Source organism: Poromitra crassiceps (assembly GCF_964638095.1).
Source record: "Poromitra crassiceps genome assembly, chromosome: 1".
Lineage (NCBI taxonomy): Eukaryota > Metazoa > Chordata > Actinopteri > Beryciformes > Melamphaidae > Poromitra > Poromitra crassiceps.
Genome location: NC_139623.1, coordinates 70,823,680 through 70,847,418, shown reverse-complemented (window position 1 = coordinate 70,847,418; position 23,739 = coordinate 70,823,680). Strand labels below are relative to the sequence as shown.

Sequence of the window (23,739 nt, the reverse complement as noted above, 5' to 3'; positions counted from 1 at the left end):
TATGTGTGTGTATGTGTGTATAGGGAGCCTATCCCTCTCTGGCCAGGTCCTGCTCTATGTTGTGTCTAGCGATGAGGATCTATCTGTGTGTATGTGTGTATAGGAACCTACCTCTCTGGCCAGGTCCTGCTCTATGTTGTGTCTAGTGATGAGGATCTATGTGTGTGTATGTGTGTATAGGGAGCCTACCTCTCTGGTCAGGTCCTGCTCTATGTTGTGTCTAGTGATGAGGATCCTATGTGTGTGTATGTGTGTATAGGGAGCCTACCTCTCTGGTCAGGTCCTGCTCTATGTTGTGTCTAGCGATGAGGATCTATGTGTGTGTATGTGTGTATAGGGAGCCTACCTCTCTGGCCAGGTCCTGCTCTATGTTGTGTCTAGTGATGAGGATCTATGTGTGTGTACGGTATGTGTGTATAGGGAGCCTACCTCTCTGGCCAGGTCCTGCTCTATGTTGTGTCTAGTGATAAGGATCTATGTGTGTGTATGTGTGTATAGGGAGCCTACCTCTCTGGTCAGGTCCTGCTCTATGTTGTGTCTAGTGATGAGGATCCTATGTGTGTGTATGTGTGTATAGGGAGCCTACCTCTCTGGTCAGGTCCTGCTCTATGTTGTGTCTAGCGATGAGGATCTATGTGTGTGTATGTGTGTATAGGGAGCCTACCTCTCTGGCCAGGTCCTGCTCTATGTTGTGTCTAGTGATGAGGATCTATGTGTGTGTACGGTATGTGTGTATAGGGAGCCTACCTCTCTGGCCAGGTCCTGCTCTATGTTGTGTCTAGTGATGAGGATCTATGTGTGTGTACGGTATGTGTGTATAGGGAGCCTACCTCTCTGGCCAGGTCCTGCTCTATGTTGTGTCTAGTGATGAGGATCTATGTGTGTGTACGGTATGTGTGTATATGGAGCCTACCTCTCTGGCCAGGTCCTGCTCTATGTTGGGTCTAGTGATGAGGATCTATGTGTGTGTATAGGGAGCCTACCTCTCTGGTCAGGTCCTGCTCTATGTTGTGTCTAGTGATGAGGATCTATGTGTGTGTATGTGTGTATAGGGAGCCTACCTCTCTGGCCAGGTCCTGCTCTATGTTGTGTCTAGTGATGAGGATCTATGTGTGTGTGTATGTGTGTATAGGGAGCCTACCTCTCTGGCCAGGTCCTGCTCTATGTTGTGTCTAGTGATGAGGATCTATGTGTGTGTATGTGTGTATAGGGAGCCTACCTCTCTGGCCAGGTCCTGCTCTATGTTGTGTCTAGTGATGAGGATCTATGTGTGTGTATGTGTGTATAGGGAGCCTACCTCTCTGGTCAGGTGAAGTCCTGCTCTACGTTGTCTAGCGATGAGGATCCTGTGTGTGTGTATTAGGGGTGTCGCGGTACGTGTATTCGTCCCGTGAATTCACGGTATGGGCGTCACGGTTCGGTGCGTGAAGCGACACGACGAATACGCCGAATCCAGAAGGTGGTGGTATAGGCACCTAAACTGTCAACATCAAGCCAACGAGGTAAGCTTGCTAATGTAACGTTATGTAGCCGCGACGCGCAACTATAAAGGACTTTCCTTTAGTCCGTTGCGCATCGCGGCTAAAGGTTACATAACACTGACAAAGCTGTTAACTTGTAAACAAGCAACTTACATCACGTTACATCCTTGTCATGTTCCAATAATCCATTATGATGACAGAACGTATTCATTATGGTAAACAAAACTCGCATCTAATAACGTTAGCCTACTTACTTGGGAAAGTGAAACCCACCCCGCTGTCTGTCTGACAGAGGGGGAGGGGTGGGTGGGAGTATTAAGGCCTAAACATGGTCGTCCGTCCGCCTCGAATTGGAGCCGTCTCGCCGTCTGCCGGCGCCAGCTAGCCCTACATGCTCGGACGCCACTACGCCCTCCCTCCCTCCCTCCTGTGGAAGCTCCGTGTGAAAATGGCGGAGATTGTGTGCCAGGCAGTCTGAATGAAATTGAATGTAACGTTCCCAATTCTATGTATTAAATTCTAAAAAATGACCCTCAACATTTGGGAAGGCTAAGCCACACAACTAGTTCGTTATAATCTAACATCATGCTTTGAAATGCAACTTTACGACGATAAGCCAGGGCAACGGCCAATCACAACTCTCCTGCAGCTGACGTCACGCACGTATCGTCGCCGTGAAGTCACATTTTCGAGCAGCCCCCGTCAGCCGACGGGGCCCCCTCCCCGTAGGACGGCGCTCCACCCGCCGTCCTACGGGGAGGGCGGGGCGAGGCTCTGACGGACGACCATGTTTAGGCCTTTAGGCTCCTCCACACATGCACTCTGTTTACAAACTTGTGTACAATAAAGATTTAAAGTGGGGTGAAATGCCTTTGCCCTGTCAAACAGCTGGAATACAGACATCTGAGAGGGAGGCGCACCCCACACTTTGAAAAGTACTGCTCGAGGGTAAAACCTTTTTGTGTGGATTGCATAGATCTTATTAAATTGGGGACATTTATTCATTCCCACTTATTAGACACTATTTCTGATGGAAAAATTAGCGTAAAAAGCAAAACACAGAATTCAGAAAAATTCAAAGGGAAAAAAATTGAATTTGGGATTTGTTGCTTTTTTCTCTCCGTTGTAGCGTATTCGTACCGAACCATGAGCCCGAAACCGAGGTACGTACCGAACCGTGACTTTTGTGTACCGTGACACCCCTAGTGTGTATGTGTGCATAGGGAGCCTACCTCTCTGGCCAGGTCCTGCTCTACGTTGTGTCTAGCGATGAGGATCCTGCGTTTGAAGCGTCGGCACTCCAGCTCGAGGTATTGCCTCTGCCTCCTCAGCAGGTTGGCCTCTTCCTCCGCCTGAAAATCACCGCACCCCATCACATCAAACCACGTCACATCACACAGCATATTGCAATAACATTCAAATGGAGAAATTCTAATATCGCTCCTGAAGATGTAGGATTAAACTAGGGCTGCAACCATTTGTTGATTACATCAACTAAATTTGTAAATTTTGAATGTGGCCTTAACCATGAGTATATGAGAATTTAAATACCAACAAAACAAAAAATGCCAACACAGTGTGTCTAAAGGCATGATGCTGACAATGAAATGAGTAAAATCCCTTTATATTTGACTAGTTAGCTAGATTTTGTTTTTCATTTATTTATGTGACTCAGGACCATGATCACATGGTATGGAGCACAGACAAAAACAACACAACAACAATATACAATAGCACACATGGTATAGCTAGGACACAGCACATATCATTTAAACAGGGGCAAGACATTCTTCAGAAAGGCAGGCAGCTAGTTTACACATGACTTTTGGCTTATCTGTTTATAGTAGCAAAATCAGTTTAAAGTCGACGTGAACCGGAACGCAATGCACTAGCGCGAGCGTCGGACACTGAAAACGAATTGAGAGGCGGACCATATACGTGTCGATGATTTGATTTGACAATTCTGTCGACTGGCTTTGGCATTGGCCAATCCTGGCGTGTTCCACCCCCAAATCGAGTGGGATTCAGCATGTTGTCGTGCTACGCGAGTGGGATCCGCAGAGTACCAGGGAGCCAGCTGCTTCGTGCGGACGGAGCGGACAATCCGATGCATGGGTGCTGCCCGCCCGCCTGGAATCTCCGAGGGGCAACCCCTGACTACCACGCTCTCATGCGCGCGCCATTTACGCTATTTATGTAAATACGATATTCCTGGAATGCGCGTTTTAACGTTTTAACGTTACATTTCTTTGCATTCTTAGAGATTATAGTTTTTGTTTTGTTCATGTTTCATGCAATTGGCCAAGTTAGTAGTTAGTTTATGGGATAGGAATTCTGCCAGATGACAGGCACTAGGCGCCATTTTCTACTTCATTTGGAAGAGAAAATTATCCTGAAATGAAGATTTGATTGACAGCTGCATGTCGTGATATGATTGGTTGAAATGGGGTAGAAATGTATAGTACTAGGTGACGTCAGCAAACTGTAGATTGCTGTTATCAATGAAATCTTGAAAAATGAACTTTTGATGTGAAAAAGTGTGAAAAACGAAAGAAATTATATTTTTGTGATTTCTTTGGCATACATTATTAAATAGGTGCACTGCATACCCAGGTATTTGAACTAAAAGAAAAGAAAAGTCATTTGTGGGTTCAGCTCGACTTTAAACATAGATGGACGATTTAAATAATACTTGAGCAAGTATATCTCTCTAAAATAAAAATACAAATAAAATAAAATTCAATAAACTTACATTCTTACGTAGGCATCTCACACAACAGAACCTTATGCTTCAATTAATCTCAGAATACTGTACTATGATATTACAGACATTTGAATCATATCAAAAGTGATCAGCCTGTGAAGTGAATGAATAGTGACCTGGAAGTGCTGGATGTTCTCTTTCTGCTTGGACAACCACTCCTGCTTCTCTTTCTTGGGGGTTGACTGGTTCTCACTCAGTTCCTGCCACACAGGTGTGCAGATGGTTTGAGAGAAGCAGCAGAGCCCAGTGTACTCAGGTCAATCAATATATCACAGCACAAAAATCATCATCGCTGTATATGGAAATATGTCAGCATTGAGGAATAATGAGATTATTTATAAGCCTTCCATATTTAAAGTGGACTACTAGACCTTTAGGAGGAAATTACACTTCTAAACAAAGTCCCTCCTCTTGAACCCCTTCCCAAGAATATGTTTATCTTCATTATCTTGGTTGAGAATGCTGAATTATGCTCAGTAACAAAAAATACTGGACAAATGTAATCAAATTTGAGTGTGTGTGTCTGTGTTGTCTGTGTGTGTTCAGTACCTCTTTGAGCTGCTCTTTCCGTAGTTTGTACTCCCGTTTCTGTGACTCCAGGAAGCTGCTGAGCTCCTTCTTCTGCTGCACCTGGATGTGCTGCTGAAACTTCTTCTCATCATTGGAAAACGTCTTCAGCTAAACCAAACAAAGGAGTTGAGTAAGAAACAAAACAAAAACAGACACATGCTTCAATTGTTGGAACACATGTAATGTTAAACAATAAGAATATAAATGATTCTGTATGAATGGGGATTTTAAAACACTGGCTCAAGCTGCCATGATGACGGTTTTCAATTTCAGACCACACAAAACATTACAACCCTTTCCTTTCTTGACATGTTGCAGACCCATGTTGAAAGAAAGAAAGAATTGTCAGAGAGTAAATAAAATAAAATCACAAGAAAGTGTTTGTGTGTGTAAGTTTCTGTGTGTATTTTTCTTCGCCTACATACGTCTTTCTCCAGGGCCGACTGGTGCTTTTTGAGTAGTTTCTCCATCTCCTGGGTGAAGGCGTTCCTCTGGCTCTCCAGCTCTTTGTCCAGTCTCAGCCGGTGCTCGTCCATCTCCCCCTTCAGCTTGTTCTCCAGGGCCATCAGATGCTTCTGGTGCTGCCGTCTCATGCGTTTGTATCCCGACATCTGCTCCCGCAGCTCTGAGTCCTGCTCATGCTCTTGCATCTCACGGGTCACCTGCGCAGGTGGACACAGAGAGTTAGCGCAGTACATTATTCAGATTCACAAGTATAATACAATAATACAAGTAGAGGAATTTGACTTGGTGGGTTTGGTGAGGAGTTACGGCATCTTACACAAATGTCATGTCTGACACTTCATATCCAGAACAAAGTGGCTACCCACACATTATATATGAGCGCACAATAAGGGCTGGGAGATAATCCAATATGATTGTTTATTGTCTTTCAGTGGAATCATATTGTGATGATATGGTCATTTTGGGATATCATGAAACTAGAAGGAAACAGGTGCGTAGGACGAGGACAAAGTCTTCATAAATGGTAAAGAGTCCTGCACACTGTGCAAACTTGCAATAAAACGTTTCAGTCTTTGTTTGAAAAAGGCCAGAGGCCGAAACGTCACACAATACATTTTTATTGCATGTTTGGACTCTTTTTACGGGGTATCATGACACAATTCTTCCGTCTAATTTGATGATGAACAAACACATTTCACTCACTTTATTTACGTTACTTGACAAAATGAAGTATGGAGCTTTTTGTTTGACATCACACATTACCATTCAGTTCAACTGGATTTAACAAGATTTTGCATACATGAGCCATATATATCGATACAGAATTTTGTGTACATGTGATTATCGCCTAGCCCTACAATAAACTGTGTATAAATGTAGAGCATGATTTTATTCCACAAATAATAATTGTCGAATATCGGTGTAACAGCAATGTCGAAACTATTAAATTCAATTTATTAAGGATTTGTAATCCATAATCCTTAATTCATCAAGATTTATAATAGTGTATAATAATTGTAATCCCAATAGCTAGAAAAATAATAAAGGCTGTAATTTTAGCTATGATTGCGCAGCCCTACACATTCCACAATAAACAATGAAACATTATAGCCATGTGGACTCACAAGCATTGTGTGTAGTGTGGTTGTAGCTGGAGAGGGAAGGGTAGGAAATTATTTCTTAGTCTGTCAAACACAGAACTACTGCTGACAATTCAGCGATTTTGGAACAGGGCATCTCATCCAGAGCAGAGCGACAGGTGAGGGACATGCAGGAGAAAGAAAGGGTGTTCTCACAAGTGAAGCTGTGCGTATGGTGGCAAAGTGCTCTCTGTTGCGGTAGTGCTTCCTAGGGGCCGGAGTTGGTACTGCCTGGGCCTCAGACGGCTGTCCGCTGGCTCCCTGCTCCCCAACCAAACTCTCCTCTTCCTCCTAGAGACACAGAGCAGCAGCATTGTCATAATGCTGATATGAAAAACTACAACGACTGCACCGCAGGTACATGCCTAGACCAACAAGTGAGCAGTCTGTCCAGACTTTGACCTCCACAGTGACCTTTGACCACCAAAATGTAATCAGTTCATCTTTGAGTTGGTGACATAGGAGTGAGAAAAGGATCAAATATTGGTGGTTAAGACTGAATAATGACATCACAACTGTTAAATGAATGAAAAAGGTCTGTGGTTAACAAAGGTTTCTGAAACAGTGAAGTTTGTGTTCAGCAAGATAATCTTCACAAATGAGGAGCACTTTTATGACTTTTGAAGCATAAATGCATTTTTGATTGTTTTTTTGTTGCAATTTTCAGAAAACGCTACAAGTCATAAGTGTGAGTGGTCCTCATTTGTTTCATAAACCTTTGTTAACCACAGCGCTTATTTCAGCCATCTAACCAAAATCCCCATACAAAAATCACATTGACTTCCAGACGAGGGATTCGGACGATGCCGACTTCCAAGTTTCAGGACTCATTCCTGCGGCGCTCTTTATCCACGACAACTGGCTTTGACAATATTAGGCAGCATTCACACCCAAAGTGCTTTTTTCGGTCAGAACGCTATGAAAATCATGTTGAGAGCGCTTCCATTGTGCACAAAACACAGCGCACGGAGCGTTTCTTTTGCGCTCCCTTTTGTTTCCCCCTGCAGTCGCTTGCAGTATAGATCAGAACACAATGACCACACGGTTTTGTCTGTTTGATGTTGTTCACCGTCAACATGAAAGCCAGATTATTGCCAATTCTGGCAGCAGTGGAGGTTGAGGATCCCTCGGAGGAGAAAAGGTAGGAGTGGAAAAGACGAGCAGCGCGCTTTCCCTCTAATGTTCAACTTTTCTCAGCTTAAAAACGCCCACAGCGCTCCTCCAAAAACAACAGACACCACCAGCGCTGAAACGCCAGGTGCATTCAGTAAAAGAGGAGCACGTTTAGCGCGTCCTTACATAGAGAATGAATTGCAGAAAGACGTTGGCAGCTCCAAAAGCGCTTTGGGTGTGAATGTCCCCTTTAGAGAGTCAAAGACAGGATCAGCTACTCGGTGGAAACGAATGTCTTCACCAGCATATCAAATCATGGCTGTTAATAGAGAGCTCCAGGGATGACGTATTTTTGTAGGCTGAATGCGGAAGTCCCGAACTTCCTGGTTCTTCACTGTTTCTGTCTATGGGATTTTTGAATGGGTTTTTGGCGCGATGCTTCAAATAATGTCTGTGGGCAACGCAAGTTTAATCAAACGCGAACCAAGGTTCAGCGGGATAATCTTCACACATGAGAACCACTTTCATGAGTTTTGAAGCGTAACTGCGAGCCCTAGAGGTAAAAAGTTTGTGCTAAGCTAATCCAGAACTACACACAGTGTCGCATAGGCGTCCACGCATTGATTGCGAGAGAAAGAATTTCCGCGTTCACTCGTGATGACGTATAATATCCGCGTCGACATTGTAGTCTCATTTAGCCGTTTGCTAGCTAGCCACCCTTTTAACGGCACATAAAAGCTTCAAAACTCATAAAAGTGGTCTTCATGTGTGAAGATGATGTTACTAAACACTGGTTCGCGTTTGATTAAGCCAGCGTTGCCCAGAGAGATTATTAGAAGCATCGCGCCAAAAACCCATTCAAAACTCCCATAGGCGAAAACTGTGAAGAACCAGGGCTGTTAGCATCGATGATTTCCGGACTCGTTCCTGGAGCTCTCTATACAGAGAGTACATACAGTACAGAGAAGGCAGTGTATGTTATGTAATATCAGTTCACCCACTGGCTTGAGGTGTATGACTGAGCTATTGGACATGACAGTGTGGTCTCCCTCCATCAGGTCCAGCTGGCTGCGGCTGTCCTGGGCCACCTCGTTCAGGCTGTTGACGGAGCTGCTCTGGGAGCTGGCACTGATGGACATGCTGGGGATGGACTGGTTGCTGCCCACGCTGTTGACCGTCCCCGTCCCTCCTCCGCCCGCCTCCAGCTCCTGTACAGTGTAGAGAGCGGGGGTATGAGATATACCTTTGCTGGGTTCTTTATTGTAAGCAGAGCCGGTGGGAGAGACACATTGGCTGGGTGGGCATTACGTTTGACCGACCGGAGGGGCACCATTTTTCAACGTACTTCTGCAGGTTCTCCACCACCTCCTGACTTTTAGAAATGTAACACAGTACACAGGACCCCCAAAACACTTATTTTCAGCTTTTAACCAATATATATGGCTTTTGGGGTGGTGTGTGAAGAATTCTGGTCAGAATTTCCACATTTGACAGAATTTCCACATTTGAGACCAAATTTATAATATTCTGCAATCTTTATCATTTTCAACAGCACAAGTGCCCTCTATGGGTTCAAACCTGCTTTTGTTTTGCCATCCGAAATGGTACAACCTGACGTCACGCCCCTTTCCCACTCATGTGAAAAATATTTTCTTCATGTGATTATTACTGTAGTTCACGCCAGAGCCAACATCTCCATTCACTCCAATGGACCCGTTTTTAGCACGAGCCCTTTAACAGCGCAATGCATCATGGGTAATCGCCTACTGTGGCTAATGTTAGCTGCTAGTTAGTTATGTTACATGGCAGTAAAACGCCACTGAATGACCAAATTGATTTTTAACCATTTCGAGTAACACCGTTTCCATACGGACCACCAGCGTTAGTTTGTTGTTTATAAGGTGGCTGTATTTATAACATTCTGTCGTTCTCGATCTCTGATACACTTAAAATACTGGGAGGCGGGCCATAGCGTCTCTGTCGATGATTTGATTTGACAGTTCTGGGCACTGAGGTTGGTGTTGACCAATCCTAGCGTGTTTCGCCCCCAAATCAAGTGTGTTCTGGCGCTAAGCGAGTGGGTTCTAGGACAACGAGGCTCTCTCAGGCACGAACTACGTTAACGTGGAGCATTGCGGTAAATACAATATTCCTGGAATGCGAGTTTAACGAACCAGTTACATGTCCTCTGCATTCTACACCAAATGAAGACAATACCGTTTGTTTAATTTTGTATGTTACATACTTATTGGCCAAGTTATTAGTTAGCTTATGGGCTAGAAATTCTGCCAGGGTACAGAAGGGACTATAGGCAGCCATCTTGCCTGCAGAATTTTCAAATCAAGTAGAATACCGTTTTGCCAGAAATCTGGGGGGGTAAGTCCCCCTTTAAGTAGGGATGAGTGAGTACACCATTATCTATATGTTTAACAAATTAAATGATCTGTATCCGTATCTGTACTCGGAGGGGGCATGGCTTAAATCGAAAGGGGGCAGGGTTTAGACTGAAACTGGGTGTGGCTTAAGATTTTGTTGTTGTTGACAGTTCAGTGTGCCGAGGCGACACCAAAACATTCAAAGTGTAGCTAAAAAAGAGGTATCAAATGAAGTACTCTATATCGATATCACTTTAAGGGTTCATCATTTTTTAAACGATATGCAGTCCTAATCATCCTACATTGTACTCGGATGATACTAAAAATATATCTGTACCGGATACTCGTTTCATCCAAAGACTTGGCTCAACCCTAATTAACAGACAATCGAGATAACGCTAATGATGGCTAGCTTCCTAGTAGTGCTACTACCTGGCTGGGCTGTTTGACAGCTGCAACGTATGTCAACAATGTGGCCATGCTACCATAATGACGCTGATAGCAGGACACGTGGAAATCACTGGACGTTGTGACCGGAGTGTAACTGATTTCACCGGTACAAGACCCAATTACCGGATAAAGGAAACCCTGAAAAGTAAATGTGCACACCCACAAATATACACACACACACACGCACGCACACCTCTTCTCCATCCTGTGCTTCTGCTGTGGGTCCATTGTGGGCTTCCTGAAGGAGGATCTTCTTCATCTTACGGTACTGCAGGTTGTCCAGCTCGCGCACGGCATCCTTGGTCCTCAGGATCAGGTCCATCAGCACAGAGTCTGGACGCTCACGCTGCAGAAAAGCATGCTGTAGAGGAGGACGCCCGGGAGGAGAGCATGAAGAGAGGACAGAAGGAAAGGACAGGAGTCAGATAAGAGAGAGAGAGACCAACACAGGGAAAGACAAAAAGGAGTCGCGGTTAGGATAGACACTATGGCCATGCTTTAGTGCAGTAACTAGTTCCTTCCAGTTATATTATGCTAGATCAGTGTTTCTCAAACTTTTTCAGACCAAGGACCACTTAAACCAATGAAAAAAACTTGGGGACCACCTAACTCCCAAAACATCCCCAAAAACAATAGGCCTACTACTTCAAATGTAAATTACAAATTACATGCTAATTAAATGACAAATAGCAGTACAATTAATCTAATTGTTGGCTTCCCACAATTATGAAAACAAGATAACCGATATAAAAAAGGTATGTAATTTACCATTTACCTCTTTTTTTTTTACATTTATTTCTCCTGTTCAGTTCAAATATATTCAAAGTTCAAAGAAAGTTTTTTCAAGTTCAATAAATGCACAATGTTGCCAAAGTCAAATAGGCTATCTTTTGCCATCTTCAAGTTGCATTCAGTGATGTTTTTGTGTTCAAATAAGTGTTAAATGGCTCTATATTCTGACAGCAATTACTGAAATAGAGTGTTTGGTCAGTAACTTGGAACTCCCAACCACCCCGCTGTACTCTGTCTCTCTCCTGTAGCCCTGCAGGCAGAGTGGACGTATCTCCGCAACCGTAAGTCGTAGAGAGTCAGGGGTGGTGGCGTTGGATTCGGGGTGAAAAAGTACATTTCTACAATGGCATGAGTGAATACTGGATTCTGATTGGCTAGCAACAGTGGTAAATACGCCAACAATCTACAGTTCGGCTCCAACCGCAGTATCACTCCGCTCCCTGACGCTGACTCCCTTCCCTGTGCTGACTCCGCCCACTGTTATACTGTCAGTCTGCAAATCTTCAACAAGGAAATGGCCGATCTCTAACACAAGGAAATGTCCGATTTCGTAGTAACGTTTGATTTACTGGGTGGATTGAGTTTTGAGCAGTGGTTAGATGAAGATGAAGGTGAAGTGAACAAAGAACGACATGGTGAAATTGGGGAGAGAGAACTGGCTGAGCTTGAGTTGTCACGAGTTCGGACTAGCGGGAGGTCGGACTAGCGGGAGGTCGGACTAGCGCCCGGACCCCGAACCTGGGACTATCAAACAAACAAACGCCCTCTGCCGTCACCAGATATCAACACACCACCACCAAAACGGGCTGCTTTAGATAACTGTTTAAATAACTGTACTTTTACAGGCAATGTATCAATAACTGTGAATCCCGTTAAGGAATAGGTTAGTTGTTTTTTGGCTCAAAGGCAACTAAATGTTTAGTGCAATCATTGATCTTGTGTATGGAACTATATTCTGTGGCGGAAGGATAAATGTATTCTGAAACCAGTAATGATTATAAATAAATGAATTGGATGTTACAATTGTGTATTTTTTATATTATTTGGTAACTGTTGTAGAAAACAAATTTAACACTCGAGGTCGGGGGTTGTGGGCACATTTACCACTGGTACAGGGTTTATAGCACTCGGCTTCGCCTCGTGCCACAACCCTGTACCAGTGGTAAATGTGCCCACAACCCCCTCCCTCTCGTGTTAAATTTGTTAAATAGTCCTTTGCAGGCATCGTGATCTGACCTTGAGTTTCCCAGAAAATGTAAACATTTTTCTGATTGGATAGTGGGAGGTAAAAAAAAGGAAACAAATATAAATCTACTCGCGGACCACTAGGGGGCGACGCGGACCAACAGTGGTCCGCGGACCACTGTTTGAGAAACACTGTGCTAGATGATGTGTCACTGAAGACTCTATTTGACCTCATCAACATCTAAACAGGGCCTCGCCTTGGTGTTTTCTTTTAACAACAGACATTGTACTCAAACTTGTCATTTGAAACAAAACAAAGACACTGTGTGCAGTGCCATAGTCAAGTCAAGTCAAATGTATTTGTATAATTCACAAGCATGTCCCAGAGGGCTTCACAGAAAATATGTCTAGCTAATTCTATCTGACACGACAGTAGCAAATTACACTAGTAATGATAACACATTGAACAATTGATAGAGAAATATAGAAAATATAGGAGAGCGCAGACGAGAGAGCAGGGGAAGGGAGAGCGGGGGAGGAGAGAGCAGGGAGAGGGAGGAGGTGGGGAGGGAATAGGAAATGTGGGGGAGGAGAGAACAGGGAAGGAGAGGTGGGGAAGGAGCAGGGGAAGGGGGAAAGAAAGAGAATAGTAAATATAGGATAGAATACCCCAAGGGCAACTTCCATTAGCTACAGTGAGTCCATTAGTGAGCTATCAGATAACTGCTCAGTTACTTAACAAAGGATGCAGGGTTCTCCAGAGTAATTATGTCTGTATGTGAATTCTATCTACAAAACCAAGATCCGCTTATGTCCAGTGTACATGTGCACTCTGTGTGTGTGTGTGTGTGTGTGTGTGTGTGTGTGTGTGTGTGTGTGTGTGTGTGTGTGTACGTGCGTGCGAAGTAGAGGATTAGTGAATCAAAATAAAAGCTTATGGGGATAGAACAGAGAGCAAACATCAGAGATTTAACACCAGAAAGTTTGACAATTTCCATCTTCACACACTGACCCTACTCTTGTCTCTGTACTGTGTGTGTGTGTGTGTGTGTGTGTGTGTGTGTGTGTGTGTGTGTGTGTGTGTGTGTGTGTGTGTGTGTGTGTGTGTGTGTGTGTGTGTGTGTGTTCTTACACCCAGCATGTCGTCCGAGTGTGGTCTATCCTGGGGGAATTTCTGAAGGCAAGAATCGATAAAGTTTCTAAAGTAATCCGTCCTGCAAAATAGAAAGTGGAGCAGATGAAGAGCCAAACAAAACCGATAACCAAACTGTCAGTTGATAACAGCAGTAAGCATCATCATTATAGAAGCCAAAAACACACGTGCTGGAGGAAAGGGTGTGGCTGGTAAAACATACTGTATCATCAGTCATGTCTGTTATTTGGTATGGCTCCATACATAGAGGAAGAACCGCTATGCAAAGCCAACTTGGCTTTTGAAAGAAATCACTTTCAAAAGCATGAATGTTTGCAGGAAACCTGCAGTGTTTCCCCTACCATTACAGGCCTGGTGGGCCCGCCAGGCCAACGACGCCCCCGCCAGGTCAGAAAAAAAGTGGCAAAAAAGATTTGTTTCTGCTCTCCGCAAAATTTCAATAAACCTTTATGTCATATTATTACAATACAACAATACTGGTGTTGACAGTGTTGACAGTAATAGAAGGTGCCAAATCATTCAAAACAATAAGCATTTTGCTTTTAGGAGCATTGTGCCAGCGTGCAGCGCTGTTCCAAAACGTGTCAGCGTGTGTTGTTGCCTGGGAAACGCACATCCCATAATACAACTGTTTGCATCGCATCCCATAATAGTATGATGATACTTGGGATGCCATTGTGAACATAGATGTGAACAGGTTAGCTAAAAGTTTTGCGTCACCAGCGAGGGCCCCCACCGTTGCGGTCGGGGTACGTTTCGAAATCCCTCCAGGCCTGAAAATTTTTCTAGGGGAAACACTAACCTATTACCTAAAGCCACAAAGTTATGTTGTCTAGTTACCTTTTGGAACAGAACAAAGTTTATAAAGGCTTCTAAAAGAAGCATTGTACTTAATTGGGAAAAGCCTTTTCATGTAACTGGACATTTTTTCCCTTAACCCCAGCTCAAGTTTTCAATGGGTGAGGTTACACTCTGACAAACACGCATAAGAGTCTAGATCGCAAATTAAAAAAATCTTCCTTGATTACATAGAGACACTGCATGAAATAGGCCACGCCCATCACGAGGGAAAGCACTCCATTCACTCCCATACACCAGCGTCATTTTCCTTGAATTAAACATAGCTAAAAGCTGTTGTGTGGTGGGCTGTGCAGACAACAAATGTAAAAAATCGCCAATTAAACTTTTTTGTACTCCCGAGCGAAACAAGGAAGCCATTGAGAAATGGCGAGAAGAAAATGTGGATCTAGCTGTCAAGGAAGTAAGTTGGAGTGTTCAACTTCCGTATATATGATATTTGTGTGCAACACACGACCATGCACGCGACATAGGAGAACGCCAGGATTTTGGGGGGGGGGGTTCTGTTTCCCCCCGTTTTGGGCGTGGTTTCTGAATGATGACATGCTCCGCAGTGTCTCTATATAAACAGTTAGTTGCAGCCATTGTGATATGAGTGCCTACTCTCAGACCTGGGGCCTGTACCACAAAGCAAGATTACTGGCTTAGTGAGGTAACTTCAGGTTTAACCCTAGTTTTGCCGTACCACGACGCTAGTTAACTTCTTATCGAGATAGATCACCATAGCAACTTATGCTCTACGGCTAGCCTGCTTTGTAGCAGGTTAAGTTCAGAGGATAAGATCAAAACCCATGAAAGACCCACCTGCTTACCAATCAGCTCTCTGGAAACTATATCGCCTGCACAAAGGGGATCCCATATTAAGATGATTCATATCTAGGCTACTCCTGCATTTTGCAGCTACAACTGTGTTGCTTTTGGCCTGTATGATGTGATTGAACTTCATATTTCTAGCATCATTATATGAAATATGGAGATATGCGACTCTGCTGACAATAGCCTATATATGTGACCACAAAATAGGCTATTTTTTATAAATGAAATCTATGCCCGCACGTACCGTGTTGATTCAGTTCAGAAGCTTTTTATTTTATTATCATTCTTTTTTTATTGATTAGCCTATAGGAATTATTCAATCAGTGCGACTAAACACATCATGAGATCATTATTATTCATTGAGCCTAAATGGTCTATACATACGGATTTTGGACTGAGATAGATTACACATTGCTTCCACAAAAGACATGCCGGTTTTATTGAGTTTATTGAGAGGGTGAATTGAGCTGCTGTAGATAGCCTACGTGGAGGCAGAAACCGCTCTTCAAAGAAATTACTGGTGTGGATAAAAGTGGTCACTTTAGACAGTCATTCGGGAACAGACTAATAATATCCAACGCAGATTTTTATTTGCGGTTTCAATGAATGAGGAAATAGGCGTGTCTGGCGCTGTAGGAGTTGGAGCGGTCCATATTGCATTGTGAATGGCAGTTGTTAAAAAACACGCCTCTTTTGCGGGCACGAGCTCCAGTGCACAGGCATTTTCATGTGCAAGAGCTCTCAGCTTGATTAGAAAAACCTGGTTTGAGTTAACGAGTGGCAATCGACGTTCATGGTACAAGTTAACTACAATCGAGCTGATCTGGTTTAGACAAACCAGATCAAGGGCCAGATCCTGGATCTTCTTATACAACATTCGTGGTATAGGGCTCAGATCAGTGCACCTGCTTTACATTCTATTGACACATGTTGCATGTCCTGCTGTATATGAAACGCATGGGACAACCAAGGGCCTATGACCAAAACGTCACAATCAAGTATTGTTTCTCAGTATCTACCTTTTTGTTTTTTGTCCTATGTACCTGTCGCTCAATGATTGAGAGAAATGTTTTTCTTTTTCTTTCATTAAATGTTTAATAATAATGATAAAAATGTGAAAAGTATCAATATAACTCAAGTGTTACCTGACAACATGTGTGTTTAATGTACATCTGAGCCCAAATATGAAGATGGACAGGTAGTTGTAAGACATGATCCAGGTCTGTGCTCTACTGAGCACATCTTCTAGTTTTACAGCTATGGGAGGTGATGAAAAAAAGAACCCCCTCTGTGTGTGTGTGTGTGTGTGTGTGTGTGTGTGTGTGTGTGTGTGTCTCACCATTCATTGGACTGCAGTGTGGGGCTCTCATTCTGCGCTATGTGGTATAAGGCACTCATCGCATTCATGTTGAACAGGGGAGGCTTCCTCTCCGCTGAGAACACAGGGACAACAACACAACAGTCAGTATGAGAGCTACACAGAACACAGGGACAACAACACAACAGTCAGTATAAGAGCTGAGAACACAGGGACAACAACACAACAGTCAGTATGAGAGCTACACAGAACACAGGGACAACAACACAACAGTCAGTATAAGAGCTGAGAACACAGGGACAACAACACAACAGTCAGTATGAAAGCTACACAGAACACAGGGACACAACACAACAGTCAGTATGAGAGCTACACAGAACACAGGGACAACAACACAACAGTCAGTATGAGAGCTGAGAACACAGGGACAACAACACAACAGTCAGTATAAGAGCTACACAGAACACAGGGACAACAACACAACAGTCAGTATGAGAGCTACACAGAACACAGGGACAACAACACAACAGTCAGTATGAGAGCTACACAGAACACAGGAACAACAACACAACAGTCAGTATGAGAGCTACACAGAACACAGGGACAACAACACAACAGTCAGTATGAGAGCTGAGAACACAGGGACAACAACACAACAGTCAGTATAAGAGCTACACAGAACACAGGGACAACAACACAACAGTCAGTATGAGAGCTGAGAACACAGGGACAACAACACAACAGTCAGTATGAGAGCTGAGAACACAGGGACAACAACACAACAGTCAGTATAAGAGCTACACAGGGACAACAACACAACAGTCAGTATAAGAGCTACACAGAACACAGGGACAACAACACAACAGTCAGTATGAGAGCTACAGAGAACACAGGGACAACAACACAACAGTCAGTATGAGAGCTACACAGAACACAGGGACAACAACACAACAGTCAGTATGAGAGCTACACAGGGACAACAACACAACAGTCAGTATAAGAGCTACACAGAACACAGGGACAACAACACAACAGTCAGTATGAGAGCTACAGAGAACACAGGGACAACAACACAACAGTCAGTATGAGAGCTACAGAGAACACAGGGACAACAACACAGTAGTCAGTATAAGAGCTACACAGAACACAGGAACAACAACACAACAGTCAGTATGAGAGCTACAGAGAACACAGGGACAACAACACAACAGTCAGTATGAGAGCTACACAGAACACAGGGACAACAACACAACAGTCAGTATGAGAGCTACACAGAACACAGGGACAACAACACAACAGTCAGTATGAGAGCTACACAGAACACAGGGACAACAACACAACAGTCAGTATGAGAGCTACACAGAACACAGGGACAACAACACAACAGTCAGTATGAGAGCTACACAGAACACAGGGACAACAACACAACAGTCAGTATGAGAGCTACACAGAACACAGGGACAACAACACAACAGTCAGTATGAGAGCTACACAGAACACAGGGACAACAACACAACAGTCAGTATCAGAGCTACACAGAACACAGGGACAACAACACAACAGTCAGTATGAGAGCTACACAGAACACAGGGACAACAACACAACAGTCAGTATGAGAGCTACAGAGAACACAGGGACAACAACACAACAGTCAGTATGAGAGCTACACAGAACACAGGGACAACAACACAACAGTCAGTATGAGAGCTACACAGAACACAGGGACAACAACACAACAGTCAGTATAAGAGCTACACAGAACACAGGGACAACAACACAACAGTCAGTATAAGAGCTACACAGAACACAGGGACAACAACACAACAGTCAGTATAAGAGCTGAGAACACAGGGACAACAACACAACAGTCAGTATAAGAGCTACACAGAACACAGGGACAACAACACAACAGTCAGTATAAGAGCTACACAGAACACAGGGACAACAACACAACAGTCAGTATGAGAGCTACAGAGAACACAGGGACAACAACACAACAGTCAGTATGAGAGCTACACAGAACACAGGGACAACAACACAACAGTCAGTATGAGAGCTACACAGAACACAGGGACAACAACACAACAGTCAGTATAAGAGCTACACAGAACACAGGGACAACAACACAACAGTCAGTATGAGAGCTACACAGAACACAGGGACAACAACACAACAGTCAGTATGAGAGCTACACAGTTCACACGATAGCTGAGACCCTTTGTGATGACATTTGGACACTTCGGGGGGCAAGCGAGTGCAATGCCAACAGAAGCCCTGGAGAACACTATGGGTCCATATTGCCCAATCAGAATTGTCCAAGTGCACCAGGACCTGCATCTTTTGTATATGTCCCCACTTATTTTGATTTGTAGCGAATTATGCCAGAAAGAATTCCAGGATCATTAAGAGTTTTATAGCCCATTTCCCCCAATCAGTTTGCAATGCATGCTGTATATTAGATTGTTGTTTTACATTTTACATATTAATTTGTATTCATTTCATTCCTTATAACTAGGGATGCACATTTTCCGCAAATTCCAAACTCGATCATTGGTAACGTTAACAATCAATCGATTAATTGTAATTAAAAATACAAAATTTTCCAAACCATACCAAATGCGTTTTTTCCTCAATAAAACGTTTATTTATGCAGCAGCAACGTATTGTATATTTCTCACAGCATTGCATAGCATAGCCTACGCTATGAAACGCATAAAAACGTGGAGGCCTAACTTTTTAGACATGTCAACATTTGCCCAGAATCCCCGCCGCGGCCGCAGGGGCTCACTTACCCACGCAAATTGTTTATTTTTTCTGCTCGCAGTCCAGGTGAGACTCCAGGCGAGCCAATTTATCCCAATGAACACTGTTCTACTTGAACAGCATCTTATGACTTGTCTGAAAAGGGCTATAGTGATGTAGCCGAGTGTCCGGGTCCGCCTATTACTTACACTTTGTTAAAACAATAAATGAGAGTCAGGCTGTAACGTTATAACACATTTCCACATTCATTCTCAGTTAGCTCCTAGCGTTAGCACTAAGCACACACCGGCTCTGTGGTCACCAACAAAGTCCCCCACTTCCTATTGTACGGCAACTCTCGAGGGGACAAACACAGAGCCTTGCATACACGCTGAACAGTCTTGTTACAGTGATATCATTGCGCCCTCTGGAGGATCATTGAAAAATGATTTGAAAACACCATTTAATGCACGTTGCTTTTATGTTTTGTTTTGATCGAGTAATTTTTCTTTGCTCGAGTAAATCCTTAACAAGCTATTAATCGAGTTTCGATTAATTGTGTGCATCCCTACTTATAACCTTATGTCACACCTAGCTTGAAATTAACCGCTTAGTAACGTAATACCAAGTTTACACTAGGGATGTGGATTTTCGGTTAATTTTACTTTCGACTAACCGACACCCTTAATCGGTTAACCATCGGTTCATTTTTTTTTTAAAGACGTGAAATATTAATTGAGTGGCGCGTGCCTTTCTTTCCAGCGCTCCATGGGGTTTCAGACTGCATTTTTGAGACCATTATCGGTGTGCGAGTCCGGACTGCATTGCCTCCTTCCTACACGACCAAATCCACTTGAATTTGACATGAATCTTATGTCTGATCATGTCATAATGTCTACAATAGTGATATTTAATTTTGCTCCCGGCTCGGGGTCCAGACGGAGCACAGAGACACACGGAGACGGAAAGAGAGATCAGCACAGCAGCCTCAGAGTGTATCGTTGTGGGATTATTACACCTGAGAGACAGACAGACCCGGAGAAAACTCAATTTACGCTACGTGAGAGTGTGGACTCCTCAGTAGAATCCATGTGGAAGACGGCGACGCAGCTTGTGGCTTGAAAGCGCTTGAAACACGCAAGTTAAAGTAACCTCACGGTTTCATGACAGCGGCTGGAACACAGAGCAGAGCAGCATCTTCTCCAGTCTGGTCAAAGCAGAGGGGGGGCGGGGGTGTGGCGCATGTGTGGAGCTCTCGGTCCATTCCGCTCTCTCATACACACAGTCGACTTTGGCAGAGAAATGACTCGCGTTATTTAAACTGAAGATATTCTTCAGTAGAATCCATGTGGAAGACGCCCGTTGCTTGAAACGACGAGCGATCATCTGACTGACGCAAGTTTATCACAGAGCACATCTCGCACGCGGGGGGAGAGGCGGACAGTGAGAGAGACAGCTTTCACACCGGCAGGGCTCCGTGCCGGTTCCCGAACCCAAATTTGAACCGGCCCGGGGCGTTCAGACTAGGGATGTCGAAAATCATAATTTTTCTTGACCGACAACCGACCCTCATTAGCCGACAACTGTCGGTTAACCGAGAAGATTAAAATGCGCTATTTGACTGTCTGTGCCCCATTAAACCATTCCCACAACAAATGCTTGATTTTTTTCATGATAAAGCGTTTATTTTTACATCTACAAGCAGAAAAAAACACATTAACAAAACGAGAAGACAAGTTAATCCTCCATCTAAACAAAAACATTCCTCAGATAGGCTATGATAGGAGCTGCACGCATTGCAGAAGGGGGAAATACGGAGGGAAAAAACCCATACTCACGCTCACAATTCTTAAATGAATTATCTTACTGCATGTGTCGGAAATAGTCTAATAAAACGAGCAGAAACAAAAAAAAAAAAGCTCAGAACGAAACGTGTCGCTAATTGAACGAATTTCCACTTTGAAGATCACATCACGACACCGCCCCAAGCCTCCACGCTGCGGGGCGCACTGACGAAGCGCTTATTGCTCTCTCCTCCTTCTGACATTCTCACTAATTCAACAGTGGTTTACCTGCTTTTGAGATCTGCAAAAAATTGTTTGCTTCTCTCTCCACGCTTCTCCCTCTCTCTCTTTATCTGTGACAAGGGCTGTAGGTGGCTATTATGCTCTCTGTGTCTGGCTGCACGACATGACGAGTGCAGCAAGTCCGCACGCTGACAGCTGTCAGCACTGCGAGACTCGGGAGGATGAACAAATGAAGCAGTCTGTCCAAACTTTTTACCGATCTAATATGAGATGCAGAGAAATAATTATATATTAATAGCCGATGTGTTTAGAAGAGCATTCTCACTCTTGCTGTAATCGTTGTGGGATTATTACACCTGAGAGACAGACAGACCCGGAGAGAACTCAATTTACGGTAAAAGTGTGGATTCCTCAGTGAATCGATGTGGAAGACGCAGCTTGTTTTGAAACGCGTCATTGAAAGTAACCTCATGGTTTCATGACAGCGGCTGGAACACAGAAGGAGCATGACTGACTGGCTCGCTGTAGTCTGTACAGGGCAGGGGGCGTCTTCTCCCGTCTGGTCAAAGCAGAGGGGAGGCGGGGGTGTGGCGCATGTGTAGAGCTGAGTTTATCACAGAACACATCAGCACATCTCGCACGCGGGGGGAGAGGCGGACAGTGAGAGAGACAGTCAGTGCTGACAATGCACACTGCTTTTGCATTTGGAAAAGCCTTTCTCTAAATGAATGTTGTTCTGGCAGTGGCAGGAGCTTTTCATTCCTATATAATGCTGCTACAGTAACTACTTAGGCTACGTTAACATTGTTGCTTACCGCGAAGGAGAAAAAAAAAACACCATATTGGCAACACGTTGTATGCCAATTTAATATGCAAATTAACCGTTTGACCGACATGCTTAACCGACCAATGACGTTGTCGGCGGTTAAATGGTTAACGGTTAACCGTCGACATCCCTAGTTCAGACCGAAAAAATAATTGGTTCGGAACCTGAAAAGTTGGTTCTCAAAGGGCCCCAAAAATAGTTGGTTTTCCTTGGGAACGGTGACATCATCAGTGGGCGTGTCTCATTCTAGGCTGTGAAAACGAGCAGGAAGGAGAAGAAGGCAGTGACAACATGGAGAAAAATTATTTGCAGTGGTCTGCTGAGGAAACCAAATGTTTAGTGGCGATTTGGGCATCTACCGAATCTCAAGAAAAGCTAGAAAGTAGTACAAGAAAGAGCAAGTCGTATGCCGAACTTGTGGAAGAGATGTCCAAGGCTGGGTTCACTCGAACGCCAGACCAAATAATTAATAAACTTAAAAAACTGAAGAAGGACTACCGAATAATGTCCTCCCACTTTGGTTCCGCTTAAACTGGTGTGAACACGGGCTGGTTCGCCAGAAAGCACCAAGGTTCTGAGACTCCAGAACGGAGCCAGAGCCAGAACCAGAACCGTGTCTGTCTGAAAGCGGTAAGAGAGAAGTCAGTGCTGACAATGCACACTGCTTTTCTCTCAAACATTTGGAAAAGCCTTTCTCTAAATGAATGTTGTTCTGGCAGTGGCAGGAGCTTTTAATTCCTATATAATGCTGCTACAGTAACTACTAAATTAACCGTTTGACCGACATGCTTAACCGACCAATGACGTTGTCTGCGGTTAAACGGTTAACGGTAAACCGTCAACATCCCTAGTTTACACTCAATCATTATAATTATACTTACTACTAGAATTATGTTTTAAAGCAGCTACGAGCAAGATTTTCGATTGTTATTAAACAGTCTAAATTTAATATCGATGCATCACATCTTACCTCTAATAGTAGACGAGACCAACGCCGAGTAGTCTCGCATGAACCCCGAGTGAATCGGCCAGTGTTGTCTTGACGATTAGTCTGTCTGCGGCCAGGGCAGATCAGGAAGTGAAATGAAACGGTTTGCGGCAGCCACTTCGGCCATAACCACAAAATAACAAAATTACTTCCAAACAAACTGTTAGAATATAACGAGAGATGTTCGCGAGAGTAGCAAGCCCCTGCATGGCGTTCTCCGTGTTTATGGTCTGTTGCTAGGCAGAGCAAAACGGTTGAAGGCAGGCAGCTGCCGTAAACCGTTTCGTTTCACTTCCGGGTCTACCGCCGGTAGACAGACACAGACTCTATAATCATCAAGAGAGCAATCTCCGATTCACACGGCTTTGGTCTCAGCTACTATTATAGGTAAGATGTGATGCATCAATATTATAATTATACTGTTTAATAACAATCGAAAATCTTGCTCGTAGCTGCGTTTAAGAGAGAAGCATCACACACACACACACACACAAGCTATTTTCACACATGAACTCCGGATCAGGTGAGGGTTGCTCCCCACTGAGCCTGCCCCGGATGATACGTGAAGTGTACCCTTTCACACATGAGGCATGTTGCATTCTCACATGAGTAGCACCTCCGCAGAGTTTGTAAAGTAGAGAGGGGGCGGGCGCGGGGGTGGGGGAATTTGAGCATGA

The 23,739-nt window shown here is 44.0% G+C and overlaps 1 protein-coding gene across 2 annotated transcripts in view; it reads right to left on the bottom strand.

Annotated features, from left to right (window-relative positions):
* LOC310786735 (serine/threonine-protein kinase TAO1-like) overlaps positions 1 to 23,739 on the bottom strand; it is a 46,771-nt gene that overhangs the window by 12,524 nt on the left and 10,508 nt on the right. Inside the window, exons 8-16 of one of the 2 annotated variants that reach the window (XM_083648010.1) lie at positions 16,501 to 16,594; positions 13,467 to 13,548; positions 10,551 to 10,718; positions 8,534 to 8,740; positions 6,576 to 6,710; positions 5,241 to 5,477; positions 4,795 to 4,923; positions 4,362 to 4,445; positions 2,714 to 2,833 (exon numbers count right to left, since the gene is read on the bottom strand). In XM_083648010.1, coding sequence (XP_083504136.1) covers positions 2,714 to 2,833; positions 4,362 to 4,445; positions 4,795 to 4,923; positions 5,241 to 5,477; positions 6,576 to 6,710; positions 8,534 to 8,740; positions 10,551 to 10,718; positions 13,467 to 13,548; positions 16,501 to 16,594 — 1,256 coding nt within the window. The remainder of the gene's footprint in view (positions 1 to 2,713; positions 2,834 to 4,361; positions 4,446 to 4,794; positions 4,924 to 5,240; positions 5,478 to 6,575; positions 6,711 to 8,533; positions 8,741 to 10,550; positions 10,719 to 13,466; positions 13,549 to 16,500; positions 16,595 to 23,739) is intronic. The other variant, XM_083648011.1, reaches the window with a different exon arrangement.